The 24,293-nt window shown below is 47.9% G+C and overlaps 1 protein-coding gene across 1 annotated transcript in view; it reads right to left on the bottom strand.

Moving 5' to 3' along the window:
* Positions 1-1,104: 1,104 nt before the first annotated feature.
* The window catches only part of Edar (ectodysplasin A receptor), a 73,860-nt gene continuing 50,671 nt past the window's right edge, over positions 1,105-24,293 (bottom strand). The window contains exons 5-12 of the mRNA XM_028782010.1: positions 22,444-22,529; positions 12,401-12,487; positions 10,870-10,995; positions 10,697-10,771; positions 10,370-10,442; positions 7,760-7,919; positions 6,407-6,467; positions 1,105-3,487 (exon numbers count right to left, since the gene is read on the bottom strand). Coding sequence (XP_028637843.1) covers positions 3,165-3,487; positions 6,407-6,467; positions 7,760-7,919; positions 10,370-10,442; positions 10,697-10,771; positions 10,870-10,995; positions 12,401-12,487; positions 22,444-22,529 — 991 coding nt within the window. The 3' untranslated portion in view covers positions 1,105-3,164. The remainder of the gene's footprint in view (positions 3,488-6,406; positions 6,468-7,759; positions 7,920-10,369; positions 10,443-10,696; positions 10,772-10,869; positions 10,996-12,400; positions 12,488-22,443; positions 22,530-24,293) is intronic.

Genomic DNA, 24,293 nt, shown 5'->3' with positions numbered 1-24,293 from the left:
ACACAGGAGCACCAGCACACAGGAGCACCAGCACACAGGAGCACCAGCACTCGGGGGCACCAGCACACAGGAGCACCAGCACTCGGGGGCACCAGCATGCAGGAGCACCAGCACACAGGAGCACTAGCACACAGGGGCACCAGTACACAGGGGCACCAGCACATAGGAGCAGCAGTAACCCGCATCCTTAGAACCTTGAGGTGTTTGTAGGACATGTGATGTAATGTGTTCAGGGTGACCACCAGGGAAATAAATTTAACCATCTCTTCCCATTCTCACCTTATCTCCACACTAGGATTTTAAAAGTGAACACCATTAAGGGAAACAAAAATTTCTGCTATTCTGGAGCATTCAGACACCAGAGAGTTTTGTACTCTTACACTGAGCAATTCTCCAGCTCTCTGGATACCAAGAGGCTGCCACAACTCAACCTGTTGCTGTTCAGTGTTGGTGGCCAGTTGACATAGTCTTGTTTTCCTCACTCCTTGTTATCATCCCCTCCTCGTGCACTGGGGTAGCCTCTTTTCTTACTCTTGTCTCTGGGTCTGGACAATTGATTTGCTTTGCCAATAGGATAAGCCAGAAATGACAGGGAGCCAGTCCTGAGCCCAAGCCTTCAGGTGGCCTCCATCCTGCTCTTGGTCTCTGGCCTTGCCAGGATGAGCGTCATGCCAGCTCAGGCTCTCCAGCTGGTTTGTGGAAGAGGACGAAGGATGACAGAGCAGAGCTGCCCTTGTCAAGGTTGTCCAGAAGGCAGAGACCTGAGCACAGTCTGGGCAAGTTGACCCCACTGGCCCTTTCTGACCCCAAAGCTAGAGTGAGAAATGAGTGTGCTCCAAGACACTGATTTGGGACAGTGACAGAGTTTGTTGGTAACTGATGGTGGCAACATGAAAAAGAGTGTCCCAGGTTGTCTTTACATGATCCCCATATATGCCTGCCCCTGTTAGTGAACACCTCCCTGCTCTAACAAGTTCTGTACCTCGTTTATGGATGGCCACAACCCCATAGTCTCATTATGCACAGTACAATGACCAGTAACATTCACTCGCTTCCACTCATACCGCCCCACTCAGAAGAGTTCACAGGGTGCCAGTCTGTAGGTCTCCTTTGTATTGACATGTTTATTGAGCTTATAAAAATATAATAAGTTACATAAACAGAATTATATAAAATATTCACAATTAAGACTTCACTGGCTAAGGCCCTCAGACCTAGCTCTGATGTTTACTAAATACCTTTAAGTACTGAAAAATAATGACAGTTTCCAGACAAAAATGGCAGCATGGAGTTCCAACATTGGTCAGTAAGAGTCGCTGTGGTCTTGTTGCTACGGCATCCTCGGCAAAGCTCGCTGAAGCAAACCCTTCCTGGACTTATTGCCAAATAAAGTCAATGACAAGGGACCAGCTCCCCTAAAGCAGCAAGCTGGGAGTCAGTTAAACAACAACGATGCTGGCTGGCTCAAGCCTTGAACCATCACAGGGTGAATGGAGGCCAGCCCACACTGCTGGCTGCAGCTGCCCATTCTTCAGCAGAGTGACAGTTGGAGAAGAGCCTGCTGTCCTAGACCTGCTCACTCATCACGGATGACATTTACAAGTCTAAATAAGGGGAAGCTCCGCGTCGTTATGGAAGACCAGGGGCAAGGGACACCGCAGGATCCCAAAGAGGAATTACAAGGACAATTAAGCAGACTATTTAACTTGCAGGATATAGTAAATGCCTTCTAAAAAACCAGCACAGACAGACACAGGAAAATGATTATATTAAATATTCAGGACCTAATTATGGCCCTCTCACAGTATGGTCTGTATTCAGTGGTGGGAAACTGCTTAATGGTTTTAAACACACAACTGGTTCCCCTCCAAAGCCTTTGTTCAGTCATACGATTGTAATAAAAAAACAAAAAACTCAATAGCCTCTTCACCAGAGGCTTTATTGAAAGGCAACATTCGTTACAGTCAGCACTCCAGGAGGGAGCCCAGCAGCCAGCTTGGCATTAACCCCCTGCCGGGAAAGCTTCCTTGGCTTCCCATTTCCTGGCAGTTACAGGTGTAGTGAGAGAATCTGCCAGAGTGATGCCTGTTTATGAGCTCTGAAAAAACGCTCTGTCCTACAATTGCCCTTTCGTCAAAATGGTGGCTCTGACTTTCCCATGACTCCCATTTTGTGTGGCCACCCACACTGTATTTACCCCATGGAGGCTCCCTGGACCTCTCCTTTTCTGCCTCCATTTTCTTTCGCCCACCTTTTTGCTCACCTGAGCTTCAATTTTCCTGACTACAGACATGAAGACCAACCTCTCATTTGCAGAAGAGAAGCTAGTCTAGGGGAGGGAGACAGCCACTTTGGATGACTCCACCAGGGCCCAGGCCTCCAGGCCCCACCTCTGTACTGCACTCGTTGGCTCAGGATGCTGTGTCTGAACTCACTCAAGCTTCATCCACAAATCAGGCATGGTAACTCTTAGCAAGTCACCATTTCCCTTTCTCCAGAGAACACACATCTGTTTGAAGTAAAACCAGCCTGACATATTGTAACTGCTGTGCCCGTGGATGGTGTTGGAGAACAAATTTGCCCACACTTTAGCCTGGACAGACATGCCTTGTGTGTCAGTGACACACAGAGTTCCTCCACTAGTGACTGCAGGGCTTGTACCATTATGGGTGATGATAAACACAGGTCAAGTTACCTCTGGAACCATAGGGCATGCCAACAAACCGTGCTTTCTCAAGCAATGCAGACAGTGGGATGTCTGTACTTTGCAACCGTTTTCCTAAAACCTTCATGCTATTCTCTTCATTAGGATGTTCCCATTATCCTTGAGACTCCATCACTCTTACAACTTTTGCTACATTGTTTTTTTAGCATCCCTTCATTTGCCCATGTGATGTTTTGGTAATATGGTCTATACCATGCCCCCTGTCTCTCACTAAGTGCCTCCTTAAAAGACAGGATCAGACTCTTCACCTGTGTCATCCCCACATGGTTTGGTTCATTTGAGCGCTCACTGAGCTCCTTAGGACAGCCTAAGGAATACAGCCTAAGGAATACACCAGGAAATGCCTTGAGTTTTGGCAGTCCGATGACATCACTCACAGCTGTAGTGGCTTCATTGGATCCCCAGCTGGTCCCAGGGAAGACAGTCCAAGGCAAACTCTTCAGGATGCAGCTGGGGGTGGGGAGGCAGGTGGTACTACCCCGGCCCACTCCAATATGTCTGCACATAAGGATTCCACAGCATCCAGCCGCTCGATCTGCACCAGCTTTGTGAGCAGCTCTGGGATGCTGTAGCCCGCGGTGCTGATGCGGTCAAAGAGTTGCATGCCATCAGACATGCCCCCAATCTCATCCCTCTTTAGTCCAAAGCTCTCGGCAAGGTGGCGCCACGTTTTCACGACTGCCTTCTCTGAGTTGTAAGTGGAGCTGAGCATTCGGCTTGTCTTCTCAAGGCAATCAAATGGCAGCTCCGTGGGGCTGAGACCTAAGACAGGAAGTGGTCAGAGTTGCAGGTCACAAATGGAAGCTCAGTGGGGGCTCCATGCTAAACATCAAGCAAGTATTTAAGAATTAATGTAAGTCCTAACTAGTCTCTCCAAGAAAATGGAAAAGAAGAAAATATTTCCCAATCTGTTATTAAAACTAGAGCAAGACCAATATTCTTAACAAAATGTTAACAAATAGAATTCACCAATTGGGCAGAATTATTTACTATGATAAGTGCCATTTATTCTAGGAATGTGTAGTTCTGGTTCTGTATTCAAAAGTCAATATGACTTTTATGCTAAGTCCAGAGCTAGTACACTGCTAAAAGCTGAGGGTCAGGACCAGGGTTCTCCTCACAGAGCTCATATGTGACATCATGCCAAAGCAGAGAAGGCAGAGAAGGGAAAGCACACACTGATTAGAAAGAAATAAAACTGCCCTTGTGTGCATAGACAGATCATCTATGCAGAAATTTCAAAAAATCTACTCAAAGACTGCCATGACATTGACCTACATAGCAACCCAGAGGAATCCCTACTGAACTACGGTATGTGAGACTACCTGATCGCTGAGTGTATACTGTACAATTCAACTTTCAAAAGTATTTTTAAAATGTGTATCTTATACGTATGGGTGTTTACCTACAAGCATGTTTGTGCACCATGTACATGCAGTGCCCACAGAGGCCAGAAGAGGGTGTCAGACCCTCTGGAACTAGAGTTAACAGATGGTTGTAAGCTGCCATGTGAGTGCTGGGAATTGAATCTAGGTTCTCTGCAGAACAGCCAGTGCTCTTTAGCACTGAGCCCTCTCTCCAGCCCTCAATTTGACTTTAATAATCTTGAAATGACAAAATTATAGCAATAGAGAACAGATTAGTGGTTGATTGGGCTGCACTGGGGGGGCTGGAGAACAGGAGAGTCCCCTGTGGTGGTGGAAGGGATTTCTGTCTATGGTGTTAACAACATCTTGGTTGTGATTTTTATGGGCTTTGTGAGCTGTTGCCATCAGGAGAAGCTGGGAGAAGTGCACCCAGGCTTTGTGCTATTATCTTACCAAGTGGTAAGAATATCACAAGTCAGATGATGGTATACACCTTTAATTCCAGCACTTGGATGGCAGATGCAGGTGGATATCTTTAAGTTTAAGGCCAGCCTTGTCTACAGAGCAAGATCCAGGACAACCAAGACTGTTACACAGAGAACCTTGTCATGGGGTAGGTGGGAAGAATATTGCAATAAAAAAACTTTTAAAAATAACTGGAGGGCTTTGGTGTCATAATAACCACATTAGGATCTTAAAGGAAGTGGAGCAGGTGGGGTAGGCAGAGGTGTGAATGTTAAGGTCTTCATGTGGTTCTAATAATCTTAGGAGCCAAGCCATACTGGCTTTAGAGACAGCCTTGGCTGTGTCTGACTACTCTGGCATTAGGCGGCACACATGCCTGGGCCGTCAAGGAGCACCTGAGGGCACAGGCTTGAAACTTCCACCCTACAGGGCCCACTGGAGGGTTCTTCTTATGGTTGAGGTTTTAAATTAATTTGAAAGCCACAGTCCTGTGGGTTTGATCATTCAAAGCCAAGACATTCTTTGGAACAGAGACAAGGTTTGGGGTTGCTGGAATGTAACTCCCAGACCTTACTCTTCTGGGCAGCCTATAGCACCCACCATGCCAAGCTTGATCAAGCAGGCTGACCAGGCATGCACTTCTGGAGCCATTCCATGTTTCTGAAGGCAGCCAAGAAGAATTCTTGGCCCTGGAATTCCTGCTCAGTGGTTATTTCAGGCCAAGCAGAGCATCTAACCAGTCTGCCCCGGCTTAGGGCCTGCACCTCTCCCACAGGGGACATGAGTGGCAGCATGTGACTCTCTTCAGTCCCAAGGTTCAACCAGACTAGAGGTGCATAGAGAGATGCCAGCAAGGCATGAGGCAGGAAAGTGCAGTGAGGAGTGTATTTCCAGGGTGAATAGAAGTTAATTTAGGGCCTGGATTTTGTAGCATGTAGGATAACTGACTGGAATGTTTATGCTTCTTACTCAGTTGCTTCTTACCTACCTGCTTAAGGCGGCCTGAACTTGCTGCTCATGTGGTTGCTCTGGAAGGAGGGGTGAGCCCTCCAAGGCCAGTTCAGTGTGCCTTGTGGAGCTCAAGAGGGAAGATAACAGCTTCTAGGCACAGCCATCCCCTACATGACAACATTTCTGTCAATGACAGAAAACTCTGCCTCTACAGGTCTATCTACTGATGCTGTAAACCATCTTTGTTTGTGTTTGTATACCTAATATTGTCACAAAGACAAAGTCTCATACCTATGTGTTTCTTAGAACGTGTACCCATTGGCACTGACTACTGGGTGCCATCAGATGTTTCCATAATGACAGTACTGACATAGGCACAGCACAGGAACTATGGGGCCCCATCATTGTGTCCCCATCAACACACACACTGGGCTGTCTCTTGTCCTTCGAGGGAAGCACTATGGGGAGCTTCAGCCTAAACCAGGAACCAAATTCCCTTTCCATCCACATCAGAAGTCAGTTTACTTAGCCATTCTGATGGGGGCCTGACAACTCCCATCAAATATGGATGAATGTCCTCCATTCTTCACTCAGGAGCCCCTTCCCATGCCTGGCTTTGGGTCAGTGGGTTTGGGAGGGTATCAAGGAAGTGATCTCTGAATGACTCTTTCTTTTTTTGTTTTTGTTTGTTTGTTTAAGACAAAGTCTCACTATGTAGCCCCTGGCAGGCCTGGAACTCACTGTGTAGATCAGGCTGGCCTCAAACTCACAGAGATCTGCCTGCCTCTGCCTCTCATGTGCTGGGATGTATGCTTAAAGGTGTGTACCACCACATCCACTCTAGGATTAAAGGTATATACCACCACATTTCAGCTCTAAATGGTTCTCTAGTTCTTACCTTCAACAACACCACACACGTTGGCATACACATCCAATATCTTTTTCCTTCGGCTTTGGATCTATAAAGAACAAGTAAGAGAATGTTTGTCTTTAGAAAGGGGAAAGATGGTAGCAAACCTCCAAATCTTCCCCATTGCACTGGCTTGGTCCTGGTGGCTAGGCATATTTGCTGTGCCAAGGCCTTAGGTAGAAGCAACCCGAAGTTATCAAGAGGAAGAATATCCCTAGGTTTCCAAGCAAACCCCCACTGTGCACACCAGGGATGACATTTGTGTTAAAGGGGACACCAATGTTAGAGCTGTCCTTGGTATGTTTAAGAGAATGGCCACCAGATGGCCACCAGGGCAGCCATGCATGCAGAGCTATAGAAGCCTCTCTTCTCCAGGGAAGAAAGCACAGGGCAAAACTAGGCAATGAGTGACCCTCAACGAAAGAACCCCATGCCTGTGGCAGGCAGCACTGCAGGTTCTTCTAGCGCACTGCACCTAGAGTACATGACCAGGCCAGATCCAGGATCTCAGTGGGAATTTTCTTTACTCCCAACAGTGTTGCCACAAGGTTTGGCTGGGTTGCCCAAGGCACAGACTAAAGAAGGAATGTATGCCGGGGCCTCAGAGCACCCCCTGTGCCACAGACATAGCATGCTTTAGTGATAAAACCCTCCAGACAATTAGTCCGGGTGAGTCTGTCGCTGTGTAAGAGACATGTACATGTGCATGCACATGTGTTTACATTTAGGATATGTAAGCCTATGGTTACTCAGGACTACTACGTAAAATACGTAAAATGACTATTTGCGTAGATCCTATCCACAACACCCCGCGTACTTTAACATTCAAGTACATTTCAATTAACAGCACATGAGCCACTGTGTAAGTAGTTATTGCACTGCATGGTTCACGGACTAATTGCAATAAGAAGCATGCGTCTTTAGTACTGTTTTCTTTTTTATGTATGTTTAATCGACTCATAGAACCCACAGATATACATAAGTGCATGGGCATGTGTGTGTGTGTGTGTGTCTGTGTGTTTAACTGCTTGGATATGCACGGTATGCTTCTGAAGTCTTTTTTTTTCCTGTTCTCTGGCATTTACAATGATTTTTTTGAAACCCTTTTCTCTTTTGTCTATAAGCAGTATATTTAAGATAAATTTCCTCTCTCTCTCTCTCTCTCTCTCTCTCTCTCTCTCTCTCTCTCTTTCTTTCCTGACTTGTTGCTTTGCCCAGCATCCTAGCTGGGACCTTTGGGAGAAACAGCACCCTAAGGAGCTTATTCCACATAAGGTGTCTTGTCTGATGGCTGGAAGTCACTGCACCAGTATACCAAGGGTACTGTTGCCAGAGCCTCACCCCAGCAGACTTGTTACTGGTTACAGACTTCTCCCTGGCCAGGTGAACTAGCGACAGCAGGCATAGCTCTGGGGACCCCTGCTTGTCGGGGGCTGGCTCTTCATCACTGTCCACACTGCGACTCAGCAACTGCTCGTTCTCAGAGGAGGCATCGTTCTCACTGTGGAAACAACCAGGGCATCTGTTAGTGAAACTCCAATCCAGACGAGCTGTCCCGGCACTGACCTTCTTACCCAGGTATGGGCAGCACGGTACAGTGTCTTGTTCCTTAAGCAGTTACTACATTATGAGCTCTAGGTAAGGAGACATGAGGTAAGAAACGCACGTTCTGTTTCCTGACAAACAAGCAGTTCTGATACTGAGTGCCCTATAGATGTCTGCATGGGGTTCTCAAGAAGCTGTGGGTTCCGAGAGGCTGGGGATACCACCAAGGGCTGCACCTGAACATCTCTCCATACTGTCTGACACCATAGATGCTTTGTAAAGATTCATGGAGTATGTTCTAGATTCGTGCACTTAACCCCAGCAAGATAAGTACAACCGTGGGTCTTCATGTTAAGTTATTAAGGTTAGATGGCTGGGACTTAATCCATGCCAGGTTTTTAGAGTAACCAAGGACACACACACACACACACACACACACACACACACACACACAAAAATGCACTCTTGACTAGTCCCTGCTGCTAGAATGAGCCTTGTGGGAGTTACAGATTGCTCCTAAGGGTGGGCAGGGTGGGTGATCATGTGTACCTAGCCTCATGTGTTTCCCCAGATCATAGCTCAGGTCACACAATACCATTCAAAAATGGTATTTCTTTTTCAAAGCATTCTGCTTGCTTTCTTGCTTTGGCTAAAGAACTTTAGAAAAGGGGATTATATTTGCCACACATTATATTTGAGTGTTACTGTGTTAGCAGTGAAGGGCATATGCAAACATAGCCCTGGAGCCAGAATAAAGAAAAAAGAAGTTATGAAACCATCTAACAGAGCCACTTTGTCATCATGCTTGAGGGCCTAAGAGGGAGGTGGCTGGCCCACCCCCATCACTAACTCTGGCAGGCAAATGGAAAGACATAAAGGTTTCTTTATAGAACACCTCATGACATTTCCATAGATCACCATATAGCTCCCAAGTCCCATTTCCAAGATCCAAGAGCTGTTTGTAGGGACAAAGGCTCATGACCTTGTCTTTAGAGAAAAAGCATAATATTTATATTTGCAAGGAGTAGATATTTCCCCAAGTTCAGTCCCGCAAATTTTCCCCTCAGGAGAAACTCAAGCCATGGACACATCCTTGTCTGTTCATATCTCCTTTTTGCTGCTTTTAGGAGCAAAAAGTCCTGAAAGATGGAAGGACCAAGCTGGGACCAAATGGGATCACACCATACTTAGAGCCCTGCCTCAGCCTTGGCACCTTGTATGACAGGGCTCAGATCACAGCTTCCCAGAATCTGAACAGTGATCAATTAGAATTACAGTGCTGTGGGAACTAAGGCCTTTTCACGGCCTTGAGTAGTGTCACACCTACTATCCCCCTCTACCATGCAGAGATGCCTGTGTTGGGAGTATTGAGAGCACTAGAATTTTCCAATGGGTTAGTGCACTAAGCCAGCCTTCCTCAGTGCCTGGACCTGATCCAGGTAGCTGGAGTCCTTATTCTCAAGTAGGAAAGACTTGGCAGTAATTGGTAAGTCAGTGTGGGAAGATCCTGTCTTGGGTCAGGAAGGAGGGTTTGGCACTCTGCTTTTCTGTAAATTGTCTTAGCAACATTTGGGAACTCTGCAACCCAGTTGCAAAGACCAGAACTGGGTAGACGGGGCCCTTCCCATACTTGTCTGAAGGCCACAGTGCAGGGTTCAGACAAAGGGGTTTGCATGCTTTCTGGCTGGGAACCAGTGCAAGGACCAAGTCCAAATGACTATCCAATGGAGACAATAGGAAATGACTTCCCTTCTCAGTAGATTTTAAAGCAGGGGCAAGTTCTATGACCCAATGCTTGGAAAACGTGCTAAAATCTGGTCAGGTAAATCTCTTTCCCCAGAGGCTTATTATACCAGCCCTTAATAGATGGTTGACAGTCTGGGCTTTGGTTCTAGTTATGTTGATCACTGGTGTGTGATCTTGGTCCAGTTATGGAAGTAAGGATGGAATCAACCTGTTACTCTTAGGGGTATGGCAAGACCAGTCTTAGGCCTGGGCCTGGGCCTGTTGGCTTTAAAGCAGTGTAAGCACTGCTGGTAGCTGTGGGAACCTGACCAGTGTGTGTGTGTGTGTGTGTGTGTGTGTGTGTGTGTGTATGTGTGTGTGTGTGTGTATCCTGTGATTCATGTTGGCTCCTCAGTTTGAAGTCGGGAGTAGCAGGCAGGCTCCTGTGTAATCAGTGAGGAAGCAGAAAGTCAATGCTGGTTTACATTGCCCCCTTTGGTGGGAAGCTGCTGTCTAATATTCTTGGAGCATCCTTAGGCCAGACACCAGCACCCAGTACACTCACTGACACAGCTTGCCTGCCTGCTCAAGGACCTATAAGGGCCCAGCTGCTAACTCCGTCCTTGGGACTGGGACTGTTCAACCTAGTAGTGAGTGTAGGTGAGTCCCTGTTCTACATACCTTTTGGGGGTCTTTGTGGGTGTTGCTGTCAACTTCTGGAATTCACCATTCTCAGGGAAAGTCACCACACAGTCTGTAGGAATGGAAGTTGGACGTTGGTGAGAGTTAGCTTGTGGTCCTGAGCTTGGATCTCCCTTCCTGTTTCCTTTTCAGTAGACATCCTTGATGACCACCTTGGGACAGGACAAGTGGGCACACACCCCCCTTAAAGGCCCTGGAATCAGCGGTGGTCAGGAGGCTGGGCTGCCAGGTTTGAGGACAAGGTGAACATACTCCACCTTCACGCTAGATATTGTGCATGAGGCAGTGTGGGCTATGTGTACAGACCTGGGGCCTCTTTTTTCTCCTCGTGTGTGTTAGCTGGGGCTTCTGCACTCTTTCCTGGGGGACTGCTACAGCAGGCTGCTTGAAGAGAGAGAAGAAGGTTGGCATGAGCTCCCTGGCTCTCTCTGAGAAGGTGCCAGAGTACTGGGTTAGGGACATGGGTGCAGGGATGTCACCTGGCGCTGAAGGCTTAGTCTTCATGATGTAGAACATGATGATGAGGACGATGGCGACGGCCATGATGAAGATGGTAGACATGGCGATGATCAGGGCGGTGGCCAGGTGTCCTTGGCCTGAGAGCTCTGCTGGCATCAAGGAGAGGAGGATAAATGGGTTTGTAGGTCACTCCCCCAAGCCACAGCACCCCCCAGGAGACACAATCACAGGAATGCTGACATGGATCTACTTGGCCCAAGGTCCTGGCTCTCAAAGCGCATGTTGGCTGCTAGGTCAGGACCATCAGCTTCCCCCACACTGCCGACTGGGCGCATGTGCATTGTACTTGGAAGATCAGGATGCAAAACAAGAAGTCATTCCCAGGGTGCTCTCTGAGCGTCACTACCCTGAGATCATGAGAGAAAAGTAGCGACGAGGACCAGAGAGGCCCATGAACAAGTATCTGTCTTGGGAGTTCAGGCACTCCCAAGCATGATGCCGCCCCTCTGGCTAGAGGTTACATTCCTGGTTTGGTTTTACTTGGCACCTCATCCCCAGAGTATTAACAAGAGCCCCAGGGTAAAGAGGGCTCAACTGACCCAGCAACTCCTACTGTTTCCACTTCTGCTAGCTGCTGCTATTCTTAGAGCTGTTTGCTTAGTTCCCTGATGGAGCTTTGGATGTGTGGACTATCTGAAACCTCCCTGTAGTTCTCCAAAATAGCTAAACAGGACACCTGGTCCCCATGAAGCAGGATCCAAATGTCCTGCCACCCAAAGAGGCAGTGGCAGGCATCTGGTGCTCTGAGCCATCAGAAGGATGTGCAGTGCCAAGAGTCCACTCAGGACACTCGGACTCCTTGATGTTGTCTGGTGCGTTTACAGCTGTGGGGTGTGGAAGATGGGTGATGTACGTCTTACTATTCTAGGTTGCATGTCATTTCCGGCTGCTGGGGGAAGTGAGGTGGACATGTCTGCATATTGTCCTCATACCTTGGGTCAGGATGTAGCGGGCTGCATACTGATGCTTTGAGGGTCCCAAGCCTCATGGAGGCCCAACCCCAAACATGCTTAAGAATCAGATGGCATTACAACTATAGATAAACTCCTCTATGAGTTATATGAGTCTCTCTATGAGGAGGGACAAGCCAGCTCAAGGGCTTGCACTGACAGAAATATAGATGGGGTGAGGGTGAGGATGGGGGTGAGGGTGGGGAGAGTGCCCCTCAACCATCATTTCCATTTCTAATGAGCAAGGAGAACAGAAGTCACTGGAAATGAGTATTAAAAGTGTAAAGTGTAAACTGTTGACACTGGCTCCTGGCTGTCACCTCTCACCCTGCCAAGGTGACTGGAGTACCAGGATACCCATGGAGTAGTAATTCTATACCAAGGTCCTGCAGCTGATCAGGCACGATCATGTGATTCTGTCACATTAGGGAAGTGACAAGAGGGGAAGGGCTCTGTCTTCATTGGTGACAGCAGTCCCCTCTCCCTCCTCACCCTCAGCTCTTTGAGTTCCAGAAGACCCACAGCTGGGTGCCTTCCTCACCTTTGTGAGCATGCTGGAAGGGGGACAAGGTGCTGCCGCCGGAAGTGCTGGAGGAGTGAGCTGAAACCCCGGAAGTGGCTCCCACACCTATGAGGAGAGGAGATAAACTCAGAGATCTGGCAAAGCATCACCTTCAAAGGCTGGAAAATAAGGTGCCGCAGTGAAATGAACCAGTCTGGAGTTCTAGACTGTACTGCAGGAAGTGGGGCAGAGAGGAAATGTTTAATGTTCCCCAGCGCGTATTCTGACATCGTAGAAATTCTTTTATTAAGTGTGTATGTATGTATGTATGTAAGTATGTATGTATGTATGTGTGCACATGTCATCTGTATGTACATCACATGTGTGCAGGTGCCTGCCAAGGCTAGACAAAGGCACTGGACTTCCTGGAGTGTGATCCACCCAGTGTGGGAGCTGGGAGCCGAACACCAGTGCTCTGCAGAAGCAGCAAGCATTCTTACCCATGAGTCATTGCTCCCTCCATAGGACTCTTGTTCCTTAAATAAAGGCAGCCCTGCCTCATCCTCTCAGTTCTTCAATAAGCTGAGACCAGTTCTGTGCACTCTATATGACGGATAGCACGTGTACATGACAGTATTTTAGGGGGGTTAATATTTGATTAATTTTTTCAACTATGGAGAGCAGCAATATATTCTTAATGTCTTTTCTAGTCATAAAAGCAGTATATCTTCATTACTAAAAATCTGGAAAGATAAAGCCCCAAGAAGAAGCAGAAGGAGCCAGGCGAGCCTCACTGCAACGTTCTCAGCTCTGACGTCCTTCCCTCTAGGATTTCCTCTAGGATTCCATGGTGGCGGCTCAGTGGTGCTGGCCTTGTGCGTGCTAGGCAAACACAGCACCACAGCACTCTGAGCCTAAGGTGAGTTTTTAAAATCATTTCAACCAACCCATTTAAGAATGGATGACCGCTGCTCTCCTTAGCCATGGCTCATTCCAGCCATAGGGAAAAAGGTGTCACTAAACAAACAAAACAAAAGGGTGGATATTGTAGTGCTTGTCTCAGTAGGAGGCAGAGGCAGGCAGATCTCTGTGAGTTCAAAGCCAGCCTTGACTACACAGTGAATTCCAGGGCAGTCAGGAGTACACAGAGAGACTCTGTTTCAAAAAGGAGAAAGACAACAGAAAGAAAAGAAAGAGTGTCAAGGAAAAGAAAACTGATAGCCGATTTGCTATCAGACAAACCACAGTACATGGTTTTTTGTTTTTGTTTTTTTTTCTGATAAATAACCTTCAAACTTGAGTTTTTCAATTGATAAAAACAATTAGGGTTGGACCATAGCCCAGCAGTAGAGGCAGAATACACAGATGTGACCCCAGCCCTTGAGTAGGGAAGCTTTCTTCCTTCCTCCCTTCCCTCCTTCCCTCCTACCTTCCTTCCTTCCTTCCTTCCTTCCTTCCTTCCTTCCTTTCTTTATTCCTTTTTGTTTCTTTTTTCCTTCCTTCTTTCTTTTTCTCTCACTCCCCCTCCTTCCCTCTCTCCCTTCCTCCCTTTCTACCTTTCTCTCTCTCCCTTCCTTCCTTCCTTTCTTTCTTTCTTTCTTTCTTTCTTTCTTTCTTTCTTTCTTTCTTCCTTTCTTTCTTTGTCCTTGCTGGTTCTCAGTTCTGGAGAGGTTTATCATATAATAATTCTGTGCTTCTGAAAAGCAGCTATAGCCCCAGGTGGGGTCACCAACCTCCCTAAAGTCATGCCCTTCCCACCTACCCCAACCAACCAAGAGAATTTGTCTGGAGAATACACAGGGGTCAGTCACAGCACCACAGGGCTTCAGTGAGGAGTAAGCAGGGACAACAGTCTAACAGAGGTTCTGGGAGAAACACAGGCCTGTTGTGTGGAAAGCTTCCTGCCGTCTGGCTTGTGCCAGCCCAGGAGCAGGAGCCCAGTCCCACTGAATCGTAGTGCGCTGCCTAATTAGCTGACAACCTCACTAAATACATATCCTGAAGTAAAAACGTCTAGTTCATTGGAAAGTTAGTTATACCAAATGATGTTTTTCTGGGACACCAGGTGAAAGGATGTCTTGCTAAAGCAAACACATGGAAGACTATTTTCCTGAAGCAGACACATGTGAAAGGATGTTTGGATATAGCAGACATGTGAAAGGACCCGTGATGAAGGAGTCTAAATATGACCCCACAGACAGTGGGAAATGAGCACTGAGCAATGGTTTGGTTTGCCCCATCTTGCTATTCTTTGCTAAAGACGCATATGTATTGGTTCACGTTGTTGAGCTCAATTTGTGATAACACCAGTCGCCACTGAGAAAAGAAACTCGCCCAAGAACTGCCCATGATGTTCCTGTGGCAGCTTGCTGCTTCTGTGGCCTCACCTCAGGCCAGTTGGTGAGCCTGGCAGTTTCTTCAGGATTGAACTACAGCTGCCTGGTGACTGCTGGCCGAAAGAACTGGACTGTAACTGCTGATTCGTGCCTGGTTTCTGCCTAGAGGACTGGTCTGCAGCTGCTGAGTCATATTTGGTGTTTGCTACGGGACTGAATGGCTGCCCAAGAAAATCAAGCTCACCCCTAAAGAACTATTGCTGAACAGGTCCACTTCCCCCTATCCTAACTTTTCTCTTCTACCACCTCTGCTGGGTGGTAGGCTAGAGGAGAGGTTGAACCCTTTTTAAAAGTAGACTGCAAAAAAATATATGCCCACGATACCCTGTGGAGAGAGGCCAGATGCCTCTGTTTCCATCCTTATATCTACTTCAACACATAGAGAGATGGACAGATAAAGAATGTGGAGGTATAATAGACAAACACAGACTCAGGGCAGGCTGGAGGTGGATTTCTTTGTGTCGGTGAGGTGCCAAGGTACTCAGAGGCTAGCTTGTCCCTCAACATAGACAGAAATAGAACTATGGTGTAGCCAGGAGAATAGTCACTTGCCCAAGGAAGATGAGATCTCTCCTCTTTCTGGGGGAAGACTAGAAGCTTTCTTGTGGCCCATAGGCTCTAACCTTATGTTCTTCTTTTAAAGTTTATACTTCAGGGTAACTCTTAGGGAGGAACTGTTGAGGGAGTCCCCAGTGGTGGTCCTGTCTACCTAGCTATGCTGACCTGACATTTAGGCTGTGCCCACCCCTGCTCAAAGACCCCACCAAGTCCTCTGCAGGTTGGTAGCTGCTCCAGCCAGCTAAGGCAAGATCCAGGGTCCTGCCACTTGTACTTTGCTGGGAAACTAGCTGTCACATGTCATCAGGTGGACTGTCCCAACCCAGCTTTGAATAGAATCTAATTTCCTTTTTCTAAAGCAAATAGGGCATTGCAAAGAAACGGATCTGTTGGTTTGGTAAGGGGCTCAAGTGAGCTTAAGATATGTGGGCAGAGGGAGAAAAAAAAAAGAAGCCAAGGGCTGTGTCTGTGGACGCCAGCAATCTCTGTCTTTTCTTGTCCCTTCTTGCTAGGACATGCAGACCAAGGCAGTGACAGGGTTGGGGCTGGGGTGCAAACACACCCAGGCCTATGGTCTAGAAAAAAAAGACAATGAAGGTAGCTTGGTGAGTACAGACTTATGAAATGGCCCTGTACCTGGAAGGACTGGTTACATGACATCGCCAAACACTGGTGCAGGCTGCTACTTGCTAAGGACATCTTCCTGAGGCACAGATGCTACCTGCTTGGACCAGCTATGCCTTGCTCCGATATACTGGACATTCCCCAAACTGAACTCCAGCTGGCACTGCTGGAGCACAGGCTGAACAAGCTGAAGGAGTTGCCAGGTACTCTCCAGCCAAAGATGCTCTGCTGAGCATGAGAAATGGGAAGTGGGGATGAGGTACTCGGGAAAGGTAGACCTCTCTAAGTCAGAGGCTAGAGCCGAACACCTGCAGGTACCCTGCAACCAAACTCTTCAGGTCCCTATGACTTCCATCCCATCTTTCCCTGTGGTCGACCTCAGGGTCCTTCCAGAATCTGCAGGGAGGCAGACATTTCCCTCAGGGGTCCTACAGCAGATGCTGAGACCTATGCCGTGTGCAGAAGGAGCAGAGTTACACGGCCTGCAGCCAGGCCTGCAGGCCATGCAGGTCCTAAAGGGCAGCAAGCAACCCATGAACTGACAATAGGCTTCTCAGAATCAGAGCTGGCAAGAGAGAATGGAGCTGCTGTTTCAGCAAAGACAGAGCTGAGGCAACTCAGAGAAAAATCAATGCATGGCTGCCTGGATCAGATCTTCTCAGCGACAGTTCTGTTTCAGGCAGGTGGAAGGAATGTTCTTTATGGAACACAACTAACAAAAAATTCAATAGGACTGTTCTGAGTACAGTAATAAAAAAAAACCAAAAAACAAAAACAAACAAACAAGCAAACAAACAAACAAAAACCTCTGTATCTTATTTGGTCTTTCATGTCCCCAATTCAGTGTCGTCTGTTTCCACACAAGGGAGGCGTGATGTGAGCAGAGCAAGCCCTAGTCCTGCCGGTCCCTCGGCTGACTTCAGACAGGTGTATGCTCAACCGTCTAACCATCATTACACACCAAAGAGAACCCCCAAAAGACCACCTAGAAGAAGCAGTGTGCTATGAGACTGGGCAACAGGGCCCCTGCAGGCCTTGGTAGACAGAGTCAGGCTCCTGATAATGACTTGAGGATGCTCCTGTTATTCCACAGAATGCTTTGGAAATTCCCCAGAGAAGACAGGCACCTGCTCTCCATTATCCCAAACCCTTGAAACACGCACGCCAGAATCACAGACGCGTGCACGCTAAGCTTATGAATACACTGTATCATGTTGAGTAAAGTGTGTGTGACCTACGTTTGGGCAAAACTTGGAGAGAGAGAGAGAGAGAGAGCCCAGAGAGCTCAGCTATTGCTATTCTTCACTGCACACCTTCCACAAGCCATGGGTCTACAAAGTACCCTACCCTACAAGGAGCATGGGTGGGCATAGAAGACATATCGGAATCCACACTGTGCATCATGGAAGCACTGCCATAGAGCACGTTCCCAAGAGCAGCATGCTAGGCTCCCTGCAGACATATTGTCCTGGATCAGCTTGTACTCTGGTCTGATGCTGACAGACTCTTCACTATCAAGTTGCCTGGTATCTGGGAATATCCCACACTACCCTGCGTCCTCACTTGGCCGTTTGCTCCTTCATAGCAATCTCTCTGGGTAGTCAACTGCAGATGACCCGAGTGATAACGGCTGGTAACAACTGACGTTCCAGAAAATGGGCAGAGGTTTCTGCTCGAGGTCCATTACTAGACAAGACGGTAGGGACAGGTGTGCCTACTTCACTCTGAAGTCCCAGTCTGGCTGCGGCTCAGCTCACCTTCCTCGGGGACTTAGCGAGCTGTAAGCACCAGGCTTAGTGGAGTTATACCTCTGCTCAAAGAGATGATGGTATATAAGGGGCCTTTGAAGTTGTTAATCCACACAATTTATAAATGTGCCAGTATGTATCAGAGGCTGGCTGGCATTCTCCACACAGTGTAAACAGTTTTGGATTTTTAAGAGAGATTTGGCTATTAGAGTTGTCAAGGAGGTGCCCCTCAACCCTGGCATTGGCCACACACCCTGGCAGAGGATCTGTAAGCGATGGGTGGAGTTGTCAGATACTCACTAGCTGCTAGAAATGAAGGTAGCCTTTGCTTCTGCCCAGACATGAACGACAGGAATCTGCTCCTCACCGGGTCCTTGATGCTATGTGGCATGGTCTGGTGTGAATTGTGCTGTGTGGCATGATCTGGTGTGAATTGTGCTGTGTGGCATGGGCTGGTGTGAATAGACACATGGGATAGCCTGGTGTGAATAGCGGCACTTGGCACTTTACAGAAACAGCTGGGCCCATGCTCTTGGAGGCCAGGGTTTCCTACTTAGGTCCTAAGGCCCACATGAGCAGTCCTCTGCTCACTGTAAGCCACAGTTCAGTCATTTCACTAGGTGTCCCCTCCTAAGAGACCACTCTATTCTTGATTTAACTCATGGGTCTTAACCACTGACAAGTGATTTTTAAAATAGAAGAACAGGCATCACTACTGTTACTTCAATTGAGTATGTCTGTGTCCCCTCTAACTACTCTGTCCCAGGTTGGGAGTGCAGGGCTACTGACGTGTGGCTGAGCCTGCTGTCCATCACACTAACATACGTCACCAGCACCGATATGGGCATTTCCCACACACTGCCCCTACAGTGTCACAGAGATCTTGTGACACAAGATCTTAGAGGAAACTGAGGTCCAGAGAAGGAGATCACTTTCTTAGGGGTGGAAACTCACAGTGGAAGCCAAGTGGGACACACACCTTTCTCCAATCCCGACTTCCTGCCGCCCTCTAGACAGAACTCTTACCTATTGTCATTACAGCGCAGGAAATGTATACTTAGCTGCCCTGGCACCTACGTCCTTAGAACAACATGGGAGAAAGAAAATTGTAGCCAGAGCATCTTGCTCTCTGGTTTGCTGAAAAAACAAACAAACCAACCAAAGGGCTTTGTGTGTCCCTTTGGTCTAATGGGGACTCACCAATGCACCATGACAGCAGAGGGCAAAGGAGAGTAAGGCCCGAAGCTCTCCTAGTGGGGCTGATACTCACTGGAGGGGAGGGGCTTTGCTTCAGGGCTCTGGGCAGAGGCTGTACGAGACTCAGCTGCTGGCCAGTTCAGGGTAGGGAAGATGCCAGTCATATCTGCCTCATTTCGATGTACACATACTGTCAATCACAGTATGTGCAGGTATCATCTCAGTATGTGGTAGAGAAAGCAGAAACTGAAGTGGTTCCAAGAACCCCATTGCTTCCGTGCTTTAATGGAGCTGACGATCAGACTGAAGTCCCCACTGACCTGCAACCCAGAGCTCGGCCACCCAGGAACAAGAACATTTTATCTACTTTAGGAGTAAATTCGTGTCACTTTCTCATTCCTCCTGAGGGTCCCTTGGTGGCCTGTGTCACGGCAATGAGAAAGCACTCTTATGACATGCGTGTGGAAGGGCTTGGTGAACATGAACTCACCTTGGCTGTGCAAGTCTGTGGTGGCAGGGATGGAGCCAGGGCTCCACGAAGCAGGATAAACACTAACAAAGGCAGAAAAGTTCTGAAGCTGGGATCTTTAACCCAAACACAATGTCAGACCTGCTGAATCAGAGGCAGGCCCAGAAATGTGTGCTATCTCAAGCACCTCATGGGAAGGCGATAAGAGTCCTACTCTTCTGCTCAATGCTCAGAGAGGCAGCAGATCCTTTGAGAATGCCAACACAGGCTCAGTCATCCGGATAAGGAGAATGGTCAGTACCCCGACCCCTGCCCTTCCTGCCTAGGAGACCCCCATGCGGATTCAGGCATGTAGCTGGACTGGCTGTCCTGCACCTGGCCATCTGCCTGCTCCAGCTCTACTGGGCATGTAGCTGCAATACTGCGTGCCCCAGGGTCCTTGACTCAGAGTACTAAGAATGACAACTTGGTTCCACATGGCCCAGGAAATCCACCCTTCAGGAAGAGGTGGAGCCTAGGCCACCAGCCAGGGATTTCAAGATCCTGACAAAGATGAGGTTTGGCCCAGTCCCTGGCTTTCCTACAGCGGGGCCGTGGACAACACTGAACATATGGGCCTCCTAATTTCACCTAGCTATGGTTCTAGGTAATCTTCCCAGTCACAATGCACCCTGGGAAACAGTAGAGAAGGGTAGGGTGGAAGTGTTTAATTTTCTGAAGGAGGCTCAGACTCACTGAAGGAATGTTCCACCTACCATATCTGTCACAGACAAGTTTCTGGGCTGGGCAAGATGCCTGGAGACTGGCTTGAGAGGTCCCAGAGCCAAGACTGGAGGTAATTTTGCTGGATTGTAAAAACCTACAGTGAAGCCTTCCTGGGATCTAGCTGTCAGTTAGCAATGAAGGGAAGCAAGGGATGCATTGATTATTATTAATTTTTAATCTCTGGGAGTCAGGGACTCTGCTTGTTTACCCAAGACTGGATGCAATAGTTAGCTCTTTCTACTAGCCAGGCAACGAGGGAAGGGCCTGTATCTCTGTGAGAACCCCTGAGGACAGCTGCTTTCCTGCCAGGTTCCATAGGCAAGAGACCTTTCCTGCTGGGTAGTGTGATCCTGAGATCTTCCACTCAGGGGAGAGCCTCATCCCAGAATTACCAGGCACTTAATTCATGTAGATCCCCTGACAGAAGATACATAAGCAATGGCAGCTGACTTTACCACAGGTCAGGCTGGCAGCCAGGAGCCCCAGGGCCTCCTCCACTTGTAAATTAATTAGCATATGATAGGTAAGAAGTTCAATTTTAAACACATGCAAATCTGTTTCAATTGCCAAACTATCTAGAAGGCAGAGAATGGCCTGGCCTTCAGATTCCCCAACCCCTAGCACCACGCCCAGGCATCCTGCCCAGTCACATGATCACCTTTCCTATGGGGGGGGCAGGAGATGATGAGGCTGGCAGTCTTCCTTCATCCTACCTCCGCCCTTCAGCAGCTCTGAGTTGCCCACTAATACATCTTTAGTGAGCTTGACATTTGGATGCAGGTTAAGGGCCCCAGCTTCAGACCACCTCGACCTTTATTAGACCACAAAGTCCAAGAAATCACACGTTGGAGTTCTTTTGCAACAGAAGGAGACCCTTCCCCACACATGAAAGATCATAAGCCTGGAAAAGAAGCAGCCCCATGGTGGCTTATAAACTCAGGAGGGTAGTAGTTTACATGTACTTTATAGAAACTATTCAATTTCCTGATAACTTGTGAATATTTCTACATTTCTCATGGCCTTGTGTGATCTACATATCCACAAGAACTTAACGTCACTCAGCATTTTATAGTCCTTCCAAAATACCCACTGCAGTTCCCTTAGCTTTCTTAATGGTCACAGAAGGTGAACAGGTCCCCCCCCCCCTCTCTCTCTCTCTCTCTGACAGATGGTACACCTAAGTGACTTGTCTGAGGTACTACTGGTTGACCTGCATGACAGCCTTAACATCTGACCCCAAAAGTCTGACCCACAGCAAAGCCAATCCCCTGTTTATACCTTTGTGTTGTTCTTTAAAAAAAAAAAAAAAGATTTTATTTTTATTGTGTATGTATGTGTGTGTGTTGCCCATAAAGGCCAGAAGAGGGCATCTGATCCCCTTGAGCTGGATGGTTGTTAGCCCCCTGAGGTGGGTGCTTGGAATCGAAGGCCTCTGCAAGAGAATCAAGTGCCGTCCACGGCTGAGCTCCATCTCCAGCCCCCACTGTGCTCATCTTACCTAGGCTTTGGAACAGGCTTCCTTCTACACCAGTAGTAAAAGACTGGAACTTTTGTTGGTCCTGGCAGTCAGAATTAATAATACATCATGAGGTCACTTAGGACCTAAAACTGCTGTCCTACTGTGTGTCCAGCCTGTTCATTTAACCTGCTTGTAAGAGAATAGTGTGACAACCAACCTTACTATGTCTTGGATGTCCCCGTGTAGTCAACATTCACAGCCAAAGACAATACATAGCTGTAATCTTAAGTTACGCACACTTCCACGCCCCTGACTACAGATGCATGTGCATCTGTAGTGACTATGAGTGCTATGGTAATAAATGCCGAAGTCAGCAAATAGGCTGGAAGCAACCTTATGGAACATGTCCACCATAAATACTGTCTACAACATGGATGCAGGTCGATAGGTCTGTCTGCGGTGACATGTGCAGTCACATTTGTTATGTGGCACAGTTGGAGGTGGTGACCGAATTCCTTGTAAAACTCTGTTAAAAGTTTCTGTAAAGTGTCCCTCATCCCTCTCCTGTGCGACACTTTCTGTGCTGTTCAATACAAGAGAGAACAAAGCCCTTCGTTAGGGACACACACAGCCACAGGGACAGATAGACTTATAAGACAGCCTTCAGGCAGGCATAGATTCAGACTCATTCAACAGACAGACAGGAGCGAATTCAGATCTGGGCTTGCTCTTGGTAAGACTACTCCAAGGGGAAGTACTTTGATTTCTTTTCCTTAATGCAATGCTGCACACATTTTGGGCACCGTGCGGTCATTATGAATGCATTTAAGTGAGCCAGTATTTCTGTTGAAGGGCTGAACACTCACATTCCTTGGTGTTGGGAGGTGCCAAGAGGCAGGAGTAGCACACCATGCCGTAGATGTTCCTGGGTCTGTTTTCCAGCATGTAGTATCTACAGGAGGCAAGATGAGACACAGGAAAGGCAGATGAGTGAGAAATACCACACAGGTACACCCCGGATGTCACTAGGCCATGACTGAAGCCAGGCATGAGAAAACTTGGTGGAGACTGAGAACCTGAGAGGCCGCCAGCACTCAGGACTCCCTTAGTTCCTTGGGGGATGTTTAGTATGTACTGAAGTGGAATATTCTTTTTTCTAGGACTGGGATAATTTGGGGTCTGATGTCACATGGTCTCCTGCCTGCCTGCCTTCCTCCCTTCCCTCCCTTTCTTTCTTAAAGGGTTTGTTTAACACGTGTGTGCTTGCGTGCATGTGTGAGCGTGCATGTTTACAACTTTTGAAAGCTTTCAGAGGAAGTACCTACGCACTACCACATGGGGGCACCAGTGAGTTCCCTGTGTCTTTCCCGCTCACTGTCACCCTTCCCAGAGCCCATAGGCCAGTGAAGTTGCTTGCAAAATGCCTATTCAGCCCTGGGGCCTTTGACACCCCACAATTGCCTGAGTGGATGACAGCCTCAGAGACAAAACAACTACACTGGCCACACAGGTCACTGCAGGTAGCCTTGGAAATAACCCCCTCCCCAGCGAAACCAGGTACTGATACAACAAATTGCCCCAGGCTAAAGATATCTGTGTAACTACTGAGTTTGTCTGCAGTTGCACTCAGAGGAAAGAGTGAATGACTCAAAGTGTAGCTGCTTTCTCCAGTCCTTTAAACCCAGACAAGGCTCCTGTATTCCTCACACCCCGCCCCTTAAAGGATCCAGCCCTCAGCAGCTGCCACGCCCCTCCTGTCCTGTTTTTCTTTAACATTTTGACTCATTTTCTATAAACAAACATTGTATGGTGACCATGAGGCCATTTATCACATTATGAGAAGTCTAATCAAATAGAGGAAGCTGGTGTCAGTTATTAGAACGCAAGAGATGAAGAGCCGTCTCTGCCGGTGGATCCAACTGTGATTGACTCCTAACTTCTTTCTCATTAGCCGTTTACCATGAAGGCCCTCCTGCTGGCTGTGGGTGGTAAGATGAAACCCTCATTTCGGGAGGGTGGGCTGGGACACTCTGGACCCCAGCCTTTCTGAGTGTCCCAGCCCGCCTGAGCTTGGACCATTACCAGTAACATCAGGGTTGTAATTGCTTACCCTCCCTCAAAGCCTTTTATCCTCAGATCCCTGAGCATCTTGCAAACATTAATTAACCAATCTCAAAAACACCCTGGGAGAAGCCACAACAGTTTAACTGTTAAGCCTTCTGGAGAAAGCTCCCAAACACACCCTCTGGCCTCTTAAGAAGGCATCTTTGTCAGTGAAGCAATGAATTACATATAGACAATGGTGGATCTACCCAGCAGGGCACAGGTAGCCTCCAGTTGCCCATTCAGCTCTGCTTACAGCTTTCTAACAGCTCCCAAATCCACACCATTGTTGTTGTTGTTGTTTTTCTCCCATCTCATTAAGACCAGGTGCTGGAGGCCAAGAAGGATAAACCTTCCTCATACCTCTTGCCAGGCATTAAGGAAGGACAATTGTTAGTATTGGTTGGGCAAGTTAATGAATGTCACTGTATTCTGCTCCACAGTTCAGAGTGCTGAGCTGAGGAAAGCTCTAATGGTAGGCCATACAGTCCTTTAAAGGCAGCAAAGGCACAGACTTCAATGTCCCAGTTATGTCTGGATATCAGGCTCTGTCACAGGTAAGGCTACAGAGCCACACACGTAAGAGAGGTGTGGGCCACCTGGGCTTGAGGAC

This window comes from Grammomys surdaster, unplaced genomic scaffold (assembly GCF_004785775.1).
Source record: "Grammomys surdaster isolate TR1022 unplaced genomic scaffold, NIH_TR_1.0 655, whole genome shotgun sequence".
In the NCBI taxonomy this organism is placed as follows: Eukaryota; Metazoa; Chordata; class Mammalia; order Rodentia; family Muridae; genus Grammomys; species Grammomys surdaster.
This window is presented reverse-complemented; position numbering and strand designations above follow the sequence as displayed.